General features: G+C 43.5%; 1 protein-coding gene across 1 annotated transcript in view; it reads left to right on the forward strand.

Moving 5' to 3' along the window:
* The window catches only part of ACTR8 (actin related protein 8), a 30709-nt gene that overhangs the window by 783 nt on the left and 13667 nt on the right, over positions 1-16259 (forward strand). The window contains exons 2-8 of the mRNA XM_040359267.1: positions 753-923; positions 1082-1192; positions 2378-2482; positions 4883-5056; positions 6922-7015; positions 10093-10225; positions 12883-13036. Of these exons, the coding sequence (XP_040215201.1) occupies positions 753-923; positions 1082-1192; positions 2378-2482; positions 4883-5056; positions 6922-7015; positions 10093-10225; positions 12883-13036 (942 nt within the window). The remainder of the gene's footprint in view (positions 1-752; positions 924-1081; positions 1193-2377; positions 2483-4882; positions 5057-6921; positions 7016-10092; positions 10226-12882; positions 13037-16259) is intronic.

Below are 16259 nucleotides of genomic sequence, written 5' to 3' on the forward strand. Positions count from 1 at the left end.
TACAAGGAGGGCCCTTCTTCCCACTGACCCCCAGTACAAAGAGGGGCCCTTCTTCCAACTGACACCCAGTACAAGGAGGGCCCTTCTTCCCACTGACCCCCAGTACAAGGAGGGCCCTTCTTCCCACTGACCCCCAGTACAAGGAGGGCTCTTCTTCCCACTGACCCCCAGTACAAGGAGGGCCCTTCTCCCCACTGACCCCCAGTACAAGGAGGGCCCTTCTCCCCACTGACCCCCAGTACAAGGAGGGCCCTTCTTCCCACTGACCCCCAGTACAAAGAGGGGCCCTTCTTCCAACTGACACCCAGTACAAGGAGGGCCCTTCTTCCCACTGACCCCCAGTACAAGGAGGGCCCTTCTTCCCACTGACCCCCAGTACAAGGAGGGCCCTTCTTCCCACTGACCCCCAGTACAAGGTGGGGCCCTTCTCCCCACTGACCCCCAGTACAAGGTGGGGCCCTTCTCCCCACTGACCCCCAGTACAAGGAGGGGCCTTCTCCCCACTGACCCCCAGTACAAGGAGGGGCCTTCTCCCCACTGACCCCCAGTACAAGGAGGGGCCTTCTCCCCACTGACCCCCAGTACAAGGGGGGCCCTTCTCCCCACTGACCCCCAGTACAAGTGGGCCCCTCTTCTAGTGACCCCCAGTCATCATATTGATATTAGAAGTATCGTACAGCGGGCAGTGGGGGGTGGTGTATCTCAGTGACCTCCTTCCTCTGTATAATTCTCATTTTCTTTGTTTCATGCAGCACATTCAGAGTGACTATGTGGTGGTGATACACGCCGGCTCTAATATACTGCGCATTGGCAGAGCCACAGACACCCACCCAGCAGGTATACCTCATGTCATCGCCCGCAGGCACAAACAGCCAGGACAACCTACCCACTGTGACAAGTGGCTGCTCAGAGACGGTCTGAATGTAAGTCTTCTCATCTGTCGTAGCGCACACCCCTGCGACTCTGTATGGGATTTATGATTACAGCACACTAACCTGTATGAGGAATGACATACTAAGATCATAATTTGGTCCCCTTTGTTTAAGTTAAATATTCATTTTTTGTGTCATTTTATCATTAGAAACCTGAAAGCAACGAGCAGAGACAAAATGGCCTCAAAATGGTGGATCAAGCCATCTGGTCCAAAAAGATGTCTAATGGGACAAGACGCATCCCCGTGGTGTCAGAGCAGGTGTGTACCAATCACAGAAGCCATGGTGGTCTGGCAATCGCTGGTGTTTTGTAGGCCGCCCTTTTTTTTATATATTATTAATCATCCTTTATTTTAGTTTAGTTTTCTTAAAGGATAAGTTCACCTTTCTGAATACGTTTCATGTTACACCCGTATTTAGAGTGTACCATGTGACATGTACAGCATGCATCCCCTCCCCACAGGGAGGGGGATCCTGTCCCTGCATCCGTTGTCACAATTTGTAAACCGCCCACACGGGCGAGTGACGCATTAACGGCTTCCGGTAAATGAATATACTTTTAAGTACTGTCAGCCATTGCAGCTGACGGCTTGTAGTTCTCGATGAACTACGAAGGTGCTGGTGAACGCTCTCGCTGTTCATTGATCTTCCTGCTCTCAAGTAACTGCCTGTGTATATTAGAGCTCTGGGAAAATGGCTATCTTGAGAGTCTTCAGGAGCCTGACATTGCACCCGCCATCTGCTAATCACGGATGCAATGCTCTGCAGGCTCCTTAGAAAAAAATGCAATTTTTTACCTGCAAGAAAAAAAATTTGCATTTATTATCAAAGGTGAACTTAGCCTTTAGCAGGGGTCTCAAACTGGTGGCCCTCCAGCTGTTTCAAAACTACAAGTCCTATCATGCCTCTGCCTGTGGGAGCTATGCTTGTAACTGTCAGCCTTGCAATGCCTCATGGGACTTGTAGTTTTGCAACGGCTGGAGGGCCGCCAGTTTGAGACCCTTGCTTTAAAGGGTTACTAAAAGCTTGTTTAAAAAAGAGTGGGCCGATCCTCGTCTTCTGGGGTCCCCCGGTGGTGCTCCTCCCCGCATCTGCAAACCCCCCTAGGAGAAGTGCTCTCCCAGAGGGTTATCGTGCGGGTGTGCTACCCAGTCCAGCATTTGCGTCTATAGACACAGAATGCTGGACACAGCCCCGGCGCCCACGTCATGGGATTTGATTGACAGCAGCTTAGCCATTGGCTCCCGCTGCTATCAATCTATCCAATCAAGAGCCGAGATAACAGGCATAGAGTTATGAGCATGTCTCCGCCGTAGGAACAAATGGGCTCAGGTTTGGGGGACCGCTCAGTGACAGTTTTTTTTCACCTTAATGCATAAAAAAAAAAAAATACTGTGACGTACCGAATTCTCAGAATATTTATTAATGTGGTTTACGGTTTTCAGGCACGTGCTTACAATAAACAGATGAGACCGGCGATTTTAGACCACAACTCTGACGTTGGGTGGACAAGCACATCACATAGACCTGAACATCTTGTGGGTGAAGAGGTATGTAATTCTGACTAGATGCATCCCAGGGCACTAGAAGCTAGTATGTTCAAAATGTCAACATCTTGACTTTTTTTTTTTCTTCTAATGGAACTGTATTTCTGAGTACTGCTATAGTCTATTATTTGTATTAAAGTTCAGGTGACAGATCAAGAAGTCAAATCCAAGTAGGTGCTCTGGCATTTTATAGTTCTACCAACAAATTAGGGGCTATCAGCTTTCAACCACTCAGCACCTGTTATCAAGCAGTGAGCTAATACGTTAAGGGCCTATTCATACCTGTGCGTTGCACATCATTTTTATTTAATACAGGTTTTTATATAGCACCATTGGGTGTCAGTGGCAAGAATGTCCCTTGCATTACTGATCAGTGGCAAGAATGCCCCTTGCATTCGGGGTCATTTGCAAGAATGCCCCTTGCATTGGTGGTCATTTGGAAGAATGCCCCTTGCATTGGTGGCCGTTTGGAAGAATGCCCCTTGCATTGGTGGCCGTTTGGAAGAATGCCCCTTGCATTGGTGGCCATTGGGAAGAATGCCCCTTGCATTGGTGGCCATTGGGAAGAATGCCCCTTGCATTGGTGGCCATTGGGAAGAATGCCCCTTGCATTGGTGGCCATTGGGAAGAATGCCCCTTGCATTGGTGGCCATTGGGAAGAATGCCCCTTGCATTGGTGGCCATTGGGTAGAATGCCCCTTGCATTGGTGGCCATTGGGAAGAATGCCCCTTGCATTGGTGGGTCAGTGACAATTTACACAGCATGTCATGTACTATATATTCACATTAGCCCCTGCCCTCATGGAGCTCACAATCTAATTCCTATTTTGCATGCAGGCACTCATACTAGGGCCAAATTGGACAGGAGCCAGTTATTCTACCAGCATGTTTTGGAGTGTGGGAGGCAACTAGAATACCCCCCCGAAAAAACACACAAACATGTAAAAAGTGCAAACCCCATGCAGATTTTGCCTTGATAGGGATTCAAACCTGGGACTCTAGTGCTGCAAGGCAGAGGTGTTAAGTAACAAAGGATACACCGTCTATTGCAGCTCCATAAAAAAAAAAAAAAACATGGCAACACACACATACATTGTAGCGCAGCATGACATAGCTTTTTGTATATTTCTGTAGGAAAAAAAATATTCTGTAGGTGAGTGGGCACCCCATATTCAGTATGTGCATGCAGTAATGCACCATGGTGCACCTGAAAGATCTGATAGGTCTTTTTGGAAAAAAAAAGTTTTTATTTTTCAGACAAATAAGGTTACAACAGGCATTGAACATGCATATTGAATAGGAACAGTATGAACATGAGCAGGGGGAGAAAGCAATCGGGCATACAATGTGACATAGTTAACACGTAAGACTGTTCCAGTATCTTATAGTTTAACCGACAGTTTGTGTATTTCAGTTATAGTCTCACTTAGACTGTAGGTCTGTAGTGTCCTGTATTATATTCATCTTGTGAAAAATCCATTAATTGGGGGTGTAAGGGGTGTGAATCGAAGGTAGTCGTTTATGTATAGCCCCTTGGGTTTGTCCTCTCTATTTAGAGGGAGATCATGTGATATTCAGTCTATGTTTGCAATTTAGTAGGGACTTAGAATAGAGTATACGTGGGTTGTGTTGGCGGTGCCATCCTGTTCAGGTCATAAAATATAGGTTATATATTTTTCAGGGGAGGGAGGTGCTGATAGGTCTTTACATCTCTAAGATTGCAGGATTGTTTGGTGATCACTCATAAATGTGCCACATTCCTAAATCTATTAGAAAGAGAATGAACCCCTGGTCCCATTTTTTCCTTTACATTTCTAATGCCGCGTACACACGATGGGAAATTCTGACAACAACGATGTGAACTTTTTTTCAGAAATTTTCAGTGTGTAAGCTCCATCGAACATTTGCTGTTGGAATTTCTGACAACAAAAATTTGAGAGCTGTTCTCAATTTTTTTCGACAACAAAAGTTCTTCCGTATCCAATTCCGACATACAAAAATCCTACGCATGCTCAGAATTGTTGAACTTCATTTTTCTCAGCTCGTCGTAGTGTTGTATGTCACCGCGTTCTTGATGGTCGGAATTTCCGACATTTGTGTGACCGTGTGTATACAACAGAAATTGGGGCCAACATTCCGTCAGAAAAAAATCCACGGTTTTGTTGTCGGAATTTCTGATCGTGTGTACGCGGCATTAGAAATCAATTCTTTGCGTGCAGAGTTCATCTCTGTACCAATATTCCCTGAGGCAGCAAACTGAATGTGATCCTTGCAATTTTATATTGTTGGCATGTTCTATATTCAGGCAACTACCTTATCTGTTTTGTGACACTGACTACATTTATAGATTCATAGTTTTTGTTTTGTTTATTATATGTGACCCGCACTTTTCTGTCTCGTTAGGCATTATTTGTGAATCCAGCAGAAGGCTACAATATTCACTTTCCCATTCGAAGGGGGCAACTTAATGTTCACAGTGGACCAGGGGGCTCACTAACGGCTGTCCTGACAGATCTGGAAACCATCTGGTTGCATGTCCTGCAGAAACTCTTAGAGATTCAGTTAAAGGACTTAAAGGTATGAGGTTTTTATTTTATTTTTAGGGGTCAATATGCATACTGTATATTTTAGGTTTATTAAGAACTTAAAGTCCAGACACTTTCACCCATTTCCAGTCCAGGCACTTTTTCACTTTTCAGCTGTCATGAATTTTTGGTATTACTTTTACATTTTCACAAACTTTCTCTTTTTTTTTTCATTTTTATTATTGTATAAAATGAAGAAATTTCTAAATTAGTGAGTGAGTGAGTAACTTGTATAGCGCAACAGATGCGAACTCAATCGCCTCAAGGCGCTTAGAAGGTCATTTGGGGGAACCCTTGGCAGTTCAATCCAATCCCTGTCACCCAGTTCATTATTGCTAAGCTGGCCCAAATTAATACCGTATATACTCGAGTATGAGCCGACCCGAATATAAGCCGAGGCACCTAATGTTACCACAAAAAAATGGGAAAATGTTTTGGCTCGAGTATAAGCCTAGGGTGTCCATCTGCATGCCTCATTGTGCCTCACTGTGTCCATGACTAGACTTACGTTTAACATGGGAGTATATAGAAGGGGTGCCCGACTTTGAAAATCGGTGCTCCCCGGCCTTAGGTCCCTCAGACAGCAAACGTTGCACACTTGTAGAGGAGAACTGGGGCTACATGTGGTCGGTACCAGGTCCCCAAAGCCCGGGACATCAGGCGCAAAAAGGTGAATCGAGTATAAGTCAAGGGGGGCATTTTCAGCACCAAAAAAATGTGCTGAAAAACTCGGCTTATACTCGAGTATATGCGGTAATTTTATACCAGAACAGTCTTGCCGATTGGGCTGCTGTAATAGACCATAATAGCATTAGCTACATACAGTAAGCAGTGCTGTATTCCAACAGCAGTAGGAGACACTTCCTCTGCTGCCAAGTAAAGAGCGAGTCACTCTTAGGCTGCGTACACACGATCGGTCAAAACCGATGGAAACAGACTGAAGGACCGTTTCATCGGTCCAAACCGATCGTGTGTGGGCCCCATCGGTCAGTTATCCTTCAGTCAAAAATTTTAGAACTTGCTTTTAAAATTGAACCGATGGACGCCTAACCGATAGGTCAAAACCGACAGTTAGTATGCAAAACCATTGGTTAAAAACCCGTGCATGCTCAGAATCAAGTCGACGCATGCTTGGAAGCATTGAACTTCATTTTTCTCAGCACGTCGTTGTGTTTTACGTCACTTCTTTGGACTCGATGTTTTTTTTAACTGATGGTGTGTAGGCACATCAGACCATCAGTCAGCTTCATCGGTTAACCGATGACAGCGGTCTTTCGAACTGTTTTCATCGGATGGACTGATCGTGTGTACGCGGCCTAAATGTTTTTCTGTCTTTCAGGAGAAGCCTTTTATTGGTTGCTAAAATTGCAAGGATTCCCATGAATGACAGATATGCAAAGACTGACTTGGTCTGTACCCGACATCTCAGCGGAAGTGTCTCGTACTGCCTCTGGAACACAGTGCGGCTTACTGTATGTAGCGAATTCTACTATGGTCTGTTACAGCAGCCACAAAGAAAAGACTGTTCTGGTAGAAAATAATTAGTTTGGGCCAAGCTGACTATATGTAAAATGATAGTAAATGTGAAGTTCTACTTTAAGAGAAGTACCAGTAAAACAGGAAGCAGAGACTTTTATTTATTGAGCAAATTCCATATAAAATATGATTACCAATTTACACAAAGAAATAGGGCTTTTAAAATATAAAATCATATTAATAGGAATGGAATAACAAGCATATATTTTATACTATTAGTTAAAACTTGTTAAAAGGAGGATAGATTCCTTTTTTCATTCTTCTTCTGTACTCATTTAAAATTCCTAATAGCGTGTTTTTTTATTTATTTATTTTTTACAGTATTACAGATGTATATTGCTTATTCCAGACATATATAACAGACAGCATGTGAAAGAGATGGTTAATATGGTCCTCGTAAAGATGGGGTTTTCAGGTAAGGGTGTGTCTTCTGTTGTATATTGTTGTACCTTGGGTGATCATAAAGCTTTAAAGGGTCACTAAAGGAAATTTTTTTTTTGCTGAAATTACTGTTTATTGGGTATGGAGACATAAGTTAACTGATTTCTTTTTAAAAATGATTAAAAATTGAATTTAATCTATCATATAATGTGCCTCTAGTTTCACTTTCGGCTTTAAAGGTACATAGATGAAGTTCCGGGTGAGAGGTGAGTCGGGAAGACTCACAGAACAAAAACAAACAAATCCAGGGCAGTGTTTTGTTTTTAAAATGAATCCGATTGGTTCTGAGGAGTTTTAGACAAACAGTAATGACAGCTTAGACCACCGTGAGAAAGCTCCCAGTATAATGGTTATAAGGAAACGGGCAACCAGGAAGTGTGGAGATCACAGCAGAATTACAGCTACTTCAAAGCAAAAACGAACAATGAGGACATGAAACCAGTACTGCAGTAAGGTAAAGGAAGCTATTTAGCTAAAAAAAATGTTTCCTTTAGTGACCCTTTAAGCTGGGTTCACACCGCAGCACAGAGCTGCTCACAGCAGGAGTCCAGTGCGTCTCCATTCATTGTTTCATGTCCAATTTCGGCCTGGAATTTTTGGATGGATTCGGACCTGAAGTGGACCAGAAGATGCACACGACTCCTGTGCAATTCGCACCAGAGATGTGTAAACCTGCTCCGTAGAGAGCTGGTCACAGTCTCCTGACAGGCAAATTGAATGCGGGGAAACCTGCATCTAATTAGCAATAGTGTGAACCCAGCCTTAATTTAAATATGAACTTCTAAAGCTAACCATACATTATACAATTTTCTTGTAAGATTTTACTTTAGATTTAATATGAGGTCAAACCTAAACACCTTCAATTTGTATGCAATCAGGCAGACCCTTGTACTAGACAGTGAATTCTAAAGTAAATTAAAGCGGTGGTTCACCCATAAAAACGACTTCCCCCTATTACACTGCCCCCCCGCATTACAATACGAATATGCCATTAATTTTTTTTTGGCTGCTGTACATACCTGGGTACAGCTATTCACCCGTGTCCTCCTGGGTTGCGAGTCCCGCGGGAGTGGGCGTTCCTACCATGGCGGTGATTGACGTTTTGACTAAAAAACGCTATACTGCGCCTGCGCATCGCAGTTCGGCTCCTTTCGCCAGTCGTGACGCGGCTTACCCGACGGGGGGGAGCTCATTTTTTAGTCAAAACGTCAATCACCGCCATGGTAGGAACGCCCACTCCCGCGGGACTCGCAACCCGCAGGACACGGGTGAATAGCTGTACCCAGGTACGTACAGCAGCCAAAAAAAAATTAATGGCATATTCGTATTGTAATGCGGGGGGGCAGTGTAATAGGGGGAAGTCGTTTTTATGGGTGAACCACCGCTTTAAATAGTCTTTGGCTGACAGTTGAACGGGACTGATGTGTTAATCAGATGGAAGCTGAACAGCCACAATTGAGATCCCTATAACAATACTGTTGTACATGCCAGATTATTAAATCTGTGATGCAGCTGCCTCTGCCAGATAACAAAGCCAGGTCTAGAACAGCCACTGGCCAATGATAATGCAGTAGCACACTGATTAGCTCATCCCTCCACCAATTATTTTGCTCAGTCCCCCTGTTAGCATGTTTACTAGTGCTGGCTGTACATTTCCTGGCTTTACAGAAGACTAAAACGTAAACGTTTTTACACTAGTTGCGTTTAAAGCGGGGTTCACCCTATTAAAAAAAAAAAAAAAAAATTTTTTTTTATTCTAGCATTACATTCGGCATCGTAGCGCGAGCTACAGTATGCCGGTCTTACATTTTTTATCCCCGTACTCACTGTGCTATTGTACATTGAAGATTCCGGGGAATGGGCGTTCCTATGGTGAGAGAAGGTGATTGACGGCCGGCCCTGGCACGTCACGCTTCTCCGGAAATAGCCGAAATAGGCTTGGCTCTTCACGGCGCCTGCGCATAGCCTGTGCGCAGGCGCCGTGAAGAGCCGAGACCTACTCCGGCTGTCTTCGGGGAGCGTGACGTGCCAGAGCCGGCCGTCAATCATCCTCCCTCTCCATAGGCACGCCCATTCCCCGCGGGAGTCGGTATTTTCAATGTGCAATAGCACAGTGAGTACGGGGATAAAAAATGTAAGACCGGCATACTGTAGCTCGCGCTACGATGCCGAATGTAATGCTAGAATGATGTTAAGGAGGGTGAACCACCGCTTTAAGCATACATAATTTTTTTTAATGTCTGTACATTGCATTAATTTGGATTTTTTTTTTTTTTTTTTTTTATTTGTTTGGAATTTTAGATTATTTTTTTGTTTATTATTCAGACACTGACAGACTTTTGTCTTTAGTATCCCAGAAACCGGGTGAATTTAGTTGAAAACTGTCGTACCTATGCTTTGAGTTTGGACATTGCGGCATCGCAAAAAGCTTAAAGCGTGTTTCAATGCAAAAAAAAAAAATGTTTTATATATATATATATATATATATATATATATATATATAATTTTACTGTATGCTTCTTCAATACATATACGGTACATTTCCCATGCTTTATCCATGTAAAAACTTTGCAAGTACAGAAAAATACCCGTTGATCTGCCAGAAACGTACTCGAATATATTTTGGTCCCATTTACATGAGTTTGGCAGCTTTTAGAATGTCTGTCTGATTGGACCCTAGGTGCACAGAATTATATATTTTGTAAGCGCAGTTCCTGTACAATGAACTGATATATGGTTCAGGGTTACAACACTCTTTTCATAGATAGTGTAGTGTAGTAAGCGTTCCCACCCTCGGACAGTGGTAAGTGCAAGGTGGCTATTTATTAACCAGAATTAGACCTACTGGTAGTTCTTTCCAGTAGTCTTTCAGGACAGGGGGGTGGGAGGAGCCTCCATCTCTCATAAGCTGTCCTGGAAGACAGCAAGGTAAAATGAAGAGGAAACAAGCATGTAAAAATGGAAACGTTTGCAGCCACCATGTTCAAACTGGTAAGCTACAAAATAATAATTTTGTGTGTTTTGGATTTAGATACGTATTTTATGTTGCAGGTGTTATAGTTCTTCAGGAGTCTGTGTGCGCAGTGTATGGGAGTGGCCTGAGCAGCGCCTGTGTTGTTGATATTGGGGATCAGAAGACCAGTGTTTGCTGTGTGGAAGATGGAATATCGCATAGAAACACCAGGTAAATACTGGATGAATTTTTAGAATCGCCATCCTTCTCTCAGTTAAAACATATATATGGAGAAACATGGGTTCCTGACTTAAAGAGAAGCTCCAGTCTGGGAAAAAAAAAATACTGTAGCTACTGACTTTTAATATAAGGACAGTTGCCTGGAGAGGGATCCTGTGATATTGGCACCGTGAGCCAATTTGTCAATCGGTTTCAGGTGCAGGCTTCGGCATTGTAAGGGAAACCAGCAGTAAAACCTTAAGGCTTTCCTACTGCGCATGTGAGAGTCGTGCTACGCTTTATTAGTTCTGCCGTCTTATAGGACGTGTGTGTGTCCCAGAAGGCAGCGGATGGAAGGAGGAGAGGCCGGGAATGCACGTAGATCGGCGATCTTATCCGGAAGCGGATATCTGTCAAAACCAGAGAGGGGGTTAGGGTGTGAACAAGAAGAGCTTCCCCTTTTGGGTGAAGCTCCGCTTTAGAATCGTATTGCCTTTGCAATAAATTATTTAAAGAGTTGATGAAGAAAAACGGAGCCCTGGTTGTGCGACCCTGCACCTCCGGGGTGGGGCAGTTGAATTCTGAAGAGAGGATAATTCTTTGCAAACTCACTGGATGTCTCGTGGTGTGAGTAGGAGCTTCTGTCCAGCTATGGCATACTAGGTGGGGACTGAGTGTTGTTAGGTGAACCAGGTAGGGCAGTTGGGCACCGTTCTTCAAGTGCAGGCACTGTGAATGAATTCTCTGGGTGGAAATAGTTGCTGGGGGAGGGGGAGCAGTCACCCACTAGTGGTTGAAAGGTGGCAGTACAGATTGTGCTTGCTTGTTCAACTGCCACCCAGCCCCTAGCATGCTGGGGACCTCTGCTTTAGAGGACAATGTATTGAAAAAAATATCTTGGTTGACACAATGGACTTGCTCCTAAAGACAAATTGCTGGTTGTCAGGCTGTATTGCATAAACTTTTTGAGACCCTGGACCAAAATAAGCATGCAGATCATAAAAGTCAAAAGTGAAGTGGATATTTGCTGCAAAAGGAGGCTGCAGGAATACAGGTTAGAAGAGTCACAGTGCATTTCAGTGAAAGTGAACTATAGAGGATGTAAATTTTATTGGTGCTACAGTGGCAGTAATATGGGTAAGATTTACTAAAACTGGTGCACACACAATCTGATTCAGCTTTGCATGGTAGCCAATCGGCTTCTAACTTCAGCTTGTTCAAATAAACTATAACTAAAGGCAAAACTTTATTATTATTATTTATTTTTTTAGATAGTGGAGAGGGATTAGAACACCTGTCAGGTTTTTATTGCTATCTGTGTTCCCATTAAGGAGATTCACCCTCACTATTTGTCCTGTTTACCATTATCATTAAAAGTGAAAGCAAAAGAAAATCCTCAAATATTGGGTTTTCCCCAGAAAAGTAATGGAGAGGAAATCTTCAAACGAGGACACTAGTTCTGGTGACCTTGGGAGTCCCCAAGGGATTCACTTCATTTTCAGGGATTTCCTCACCTTTTCTGTTTGGCTATGGGACTGGAATTGAAGAGAAATCTCCGCAATGGGACACAGCTGGTGAAAAAAAGATCTGATAGTGTTTATAACCCTCCCTTACTCTATTCCCCAAAAAAGTTTCTTATATTTCTACTTTTAAAATACCAATAAAACCTAGAAGCTGATTGGTTAATATGCACAGCTGCTCCAGTTTTAGTAAGTCTGTGCCAATGTGTCTACGAAACCAGCATATTTAATGTGTACGCTGGTCTTAAAGCAAAGTTCCACCCAGGAAAGGAACTTTTCGCTTATCCAATATCTCTCTCTCTCTCTCTCTCTCTCTTCCAACCCCCCCCCCCCTGTCTTCTGACAGAGACACAGAATACAGTAGCAAACCATTCAGAACACGCAGCGCGAGTCGTGCATGTGCAGTAGGGAACCAGGAGTAAGGATGAGCTCTGGCATGTTAGCATAGTACACGTGCAGAACCCACCAGGAAGTGTGCACGGCGCTGCGCTAATCACAGCCAGGGAGACCTTTCACGATCCCTGCAGCCGAGCATCGGAACAATGTCTCCCTGGCTGTGATTAGCGCAGTGCCGTGCACACTTCCTGGCGGGCTCTGCACGTGTACTATGTGAACACGCCAGAGCTCATCCTTAACCAGGAGTGAAGCCGAATATCTTCACTTCCTGGTTTCCTTACAAGAAATGGCGACGGCAGCACCCATGAGTCAATCCGAAAATCGGCTTAAGGTGCCGACATTGCGAGCTCCTTGGACAGGTAAGTGTACTTGTATTAAAAGTCAGCAGCTACAGAATTTGTAGCTGCTGACTTTTCATTTATTTATTTATTTATTTTTTTTCCCCAGGTGGAACTGAGAGAGCTCATCTTTTAACATACCTGGGTCAGTTCTAGGAACTGGTATTTCTACTGACAAAATGTAGTTCATATGTGTTCAAGGAGCACACTTTACACTTTCTAAATTGTGAGTTTGTATGATTGGTGGCATTCAGGGCATTTTGATATTTGAAGTACCGTATATTTAAAGCAATCGTCACTAAATAATGTGGTCAGTAATAGCCAGTGCTTAATAAGTTAGACTTTTGAAATAATGAAAGTTCATAAGATTATTATGGTATAAAATGCACTAATACCTGACTGTTCTATTCTTCAGATTGTGTCTAGCATATGGTGGATCAGATGTTACTCGTTGCTTCTTTTGGTTGATGCAAAGAGCAGGATTCCCATACCGGGAGTGCCAGCTAACTAACTTACTTGACTGCCTTCTCCTGCAGCAACTTAAAGAGACTTTCACACACCTGGACCAGGTAGAATTACCATATTGCATAAACTTACAAGAATAACAATAATCTGAAAAGTCTTCATTACATTGTTCATGTTGAACCTACAAGTCTATAGACTTAAAGCCTTGGGCCATTCCTAGCAAATGTGCATTAATGCCACTCCTTCAGTTGATTGTTGGCCAACTAAAGGAATGCACACAGCAGGCTGACAACCTTGCTGTTAAATGCAAGGTTTCAGCTTAGTGTTGTCAGCTTGCAACAGGAAGTGCTGCCACTGACAGGATCTCGGGTCAAAAAACTTTGCAACAGATTCATAAAAATAATTATTTGCCCAAAGTGGTTGAAAGGGCTATAGGGTTCTAACCTTAAAGCGGATTTCCACTAAATTATATTTTTTATTTTAAAGGCAGCAGCTACAAATACTGCAGCTGTTGACTTTAAAAAAAAAAGGACACTTACCTGCCAAGGGCGCCTGCGATGTCGTTACCCAAAGTTGACCTGTACCTTGGCTCTTGGGTGCTGCCGCCTCCATCGTCAGTAAGGGAATCGGGAAGTGAAGCCTTGCGGCTACACGTCCTGGTTACTTACTGCGCATGTGCAAGTCGCGCTGTGCCATCTCACTGGTCCCTGCTGTCTTCTGGGACCTGTGTGTCTCCCAGAAGACAGGAGGGGCCGGACATGGCATTGATCGCCGCAGATACTGCGGTGATTTCTGCCCGGAAGTGGGAGCAAATGCCTGTATTAGACAGGTATCTGCTCTCTCCTGAAAGGTGCCAAATGTGACACTGGAGGGGGGAGGATTCCGAAAAGCGGAAGTTCTATTTTTGGATGGAACTCTGCTTTAATGCATTCTATTCAGTAAGGTAAAAAAAACTTCTGCATGTAGCTCCCAATATACTTGAGCCCAATCCAAAGTTGTGCACAATAGCAGAGTCTCCCTCCCCCTCTCCCCTGGACAGGAGCAACAGTGGGGGAACCACCGAAGAGGAGGATTGGGGCCGCTCTGTGCAAAACCATTGCACAGATCAGGTAAGTATGACATATATTTGGTATTTAAAGATTTGATCCTTTACAATCACTTTTCTGTTTCAATGGTTTTTATTTGAAGTTTTCAATTTTCCATAATAGAAAAGAATACAAAACATATAAACAATTTTGTGGCAGTAATTACCGTTCCTCTCATTAAGGCCACCATACTCCTCCTATGATACAGTAATGCCTTCAGGGATGCAATGTATATTAACAAAGCAACTACAAACAAGTTACTCTAGTGAGTTCTGAATTTAAGCTAGATAAGCATTTTAGGCTACAGGCTGACACTCTACATAGCTCCATCATCCTAATCGGGTACAACCAAGAGGACAATTGCACCCAACGAGAGGTAGTTTAAGAAGAAAAGTATAAGGAAAGAAGTTGAAATTTAGAAAGTGACCCTCACACCCCAACCTCCGGCTTGTGGTCCCGACTCCCCCGTTAGATACTGAATCCAGGGACTCCATATCTTTTCAAACTGCAACATTTTATCATTTAAAGTTGCAGTCATTCGTTCGTTAAGCATAATCCAGGATAGTTTGTGTTTGAGCTGGTCGAATGGCACCACTGCCGACCTCCATGATTTTGCAATGGTAATTTTAGCCGCTGTAAATACAAATGTTATGAGACGTCTTTGATATTTCGAGGACAGGTCCAACTCGGCCCCCAGCAGCGCCTGTCTGGGAGATTTATTCAAGTTCACTTGGGTGAGGGAATACACAAAGTTGTAGACCCTGATCCAATATCGCCTCACCTTGGGACACTGCCACCATATATGGAACATCGTCCCTAGTTGTCCACAGCCTCTAAAACAAAGTGGGGATGCCTCGGGTAGAAAGGCCGCCAGCCTTACAGGGACCATATACCATCTCATTAAAACGTTTAAGTTGGCTTCTATTAATTATTTACAGTGCCTTGCGAAAGTATTCGGCCCCCTTGAACTCTGCGACCTTTTGCCACATTTCAGGCTTCAAACATAAGGATATAAAACAATCATGAAGTGGAACGAAATTTATTGGATATTTCAAACTTTTTTAACAAATAAAAAACTGAAAAATTGGGCGTGCAAAATTATTCAGCCCCCTTAAGTTAATACTTTGTAGCTCCACCTTTTGCTGCGATTACAGCTGTATGTCGCTTGGGGTATGTCTCTATTAGTTTTGCACATCGAGAGACTGAAATTTTTGCCCATTCCTCCTTGCAAAACAGCTCGAGCTCAGTGAGGTTGGATGGAGAGCGTTTGTGAACAGCAGTTTTCAGTTCTTTCCACAGATTCTCGATTGGATTCAAGTCTGGACTTTGACTTGGCCATTCTAACACCTGGATATGTTTATTTATGAACTATTCCATTGTAGATTTTGCTTTATGTTTTGGATCATTGTCTTGTTTGAAGACAAATCTCCGTCCCAGTCTCAGGTCTTTTGCAGACTCCATCAGGTTTTCTTCCAGAATGGTCCTGTATTTGGCTCCATCCATCTTCCCATCAATTTTAACCATCTTCCCTGTCCCTGCTGAAGAAAAGCAGGCCCAAACCATGATGCTGCCACCACCATGTTTGACAGTGGGGATGGTGTGTTCAGGGTGATGAGCTGTGTTGCTTTTATGCCAAACATAACGTTTTGCATTGTTGCCAAAAAGTTTGATTTTGGTTTCATCTGACCAGAGCACCTTCTTCCACATGTTTGGTGTGTCTCCCAGGTGGCTTGTGACAAACTTTAAACAACACTTTTTATGGATATCTTTAAGAAATGGCTTTCTTCTTGCCACTCTTCCATAAAGGCCAGATTTGTGCAATATACGACTGATTGTTGTCCTATGGACAGAGTCTCCCACCTCAGCTGTAGATCTCTGCAGTTCATCCAGAGTGATCATGGGCCTCTTGGCTGCATCTCTGATCAGTCTTCTCCTTGTATGAGCTGAAAGTTTAGAAGGACAGCCAGGTCTTCGTAGATTTGCAGTGGTCTCATACTCCTTCCATTTCAATATTATCGCTTGCACAGTGCTCCTTGGGATGTTTAAAACTTGGGAAATCTTTTTGTATCCAAATCCGGCTTTAAGCTTCTCCACAACAGTACCTCAGACCTGCCTGGTGTGTTCCTTGTTCTTCATGATGCTCTCTGCGCTTTAAACGGACCTCTGAGACTATCACAGTGCAGGTGCATTTATACGGAGACTTGATTACACACAGGTGGATTCTATTTATCATCATTAGTCA

This window comes from Rana temporaria, chromosome 7 (assembly GCF_905171775.1).
Source record: "Rana temporaria chromosome 7, aRanTem1.1, whole genome shotgun sequence".
Classification (NCBI taxonomy): Eukaryota; Metazoa; Chordata; class Amphibia; order Anura; family Ranidae; genus Rana; species Rana temporaria.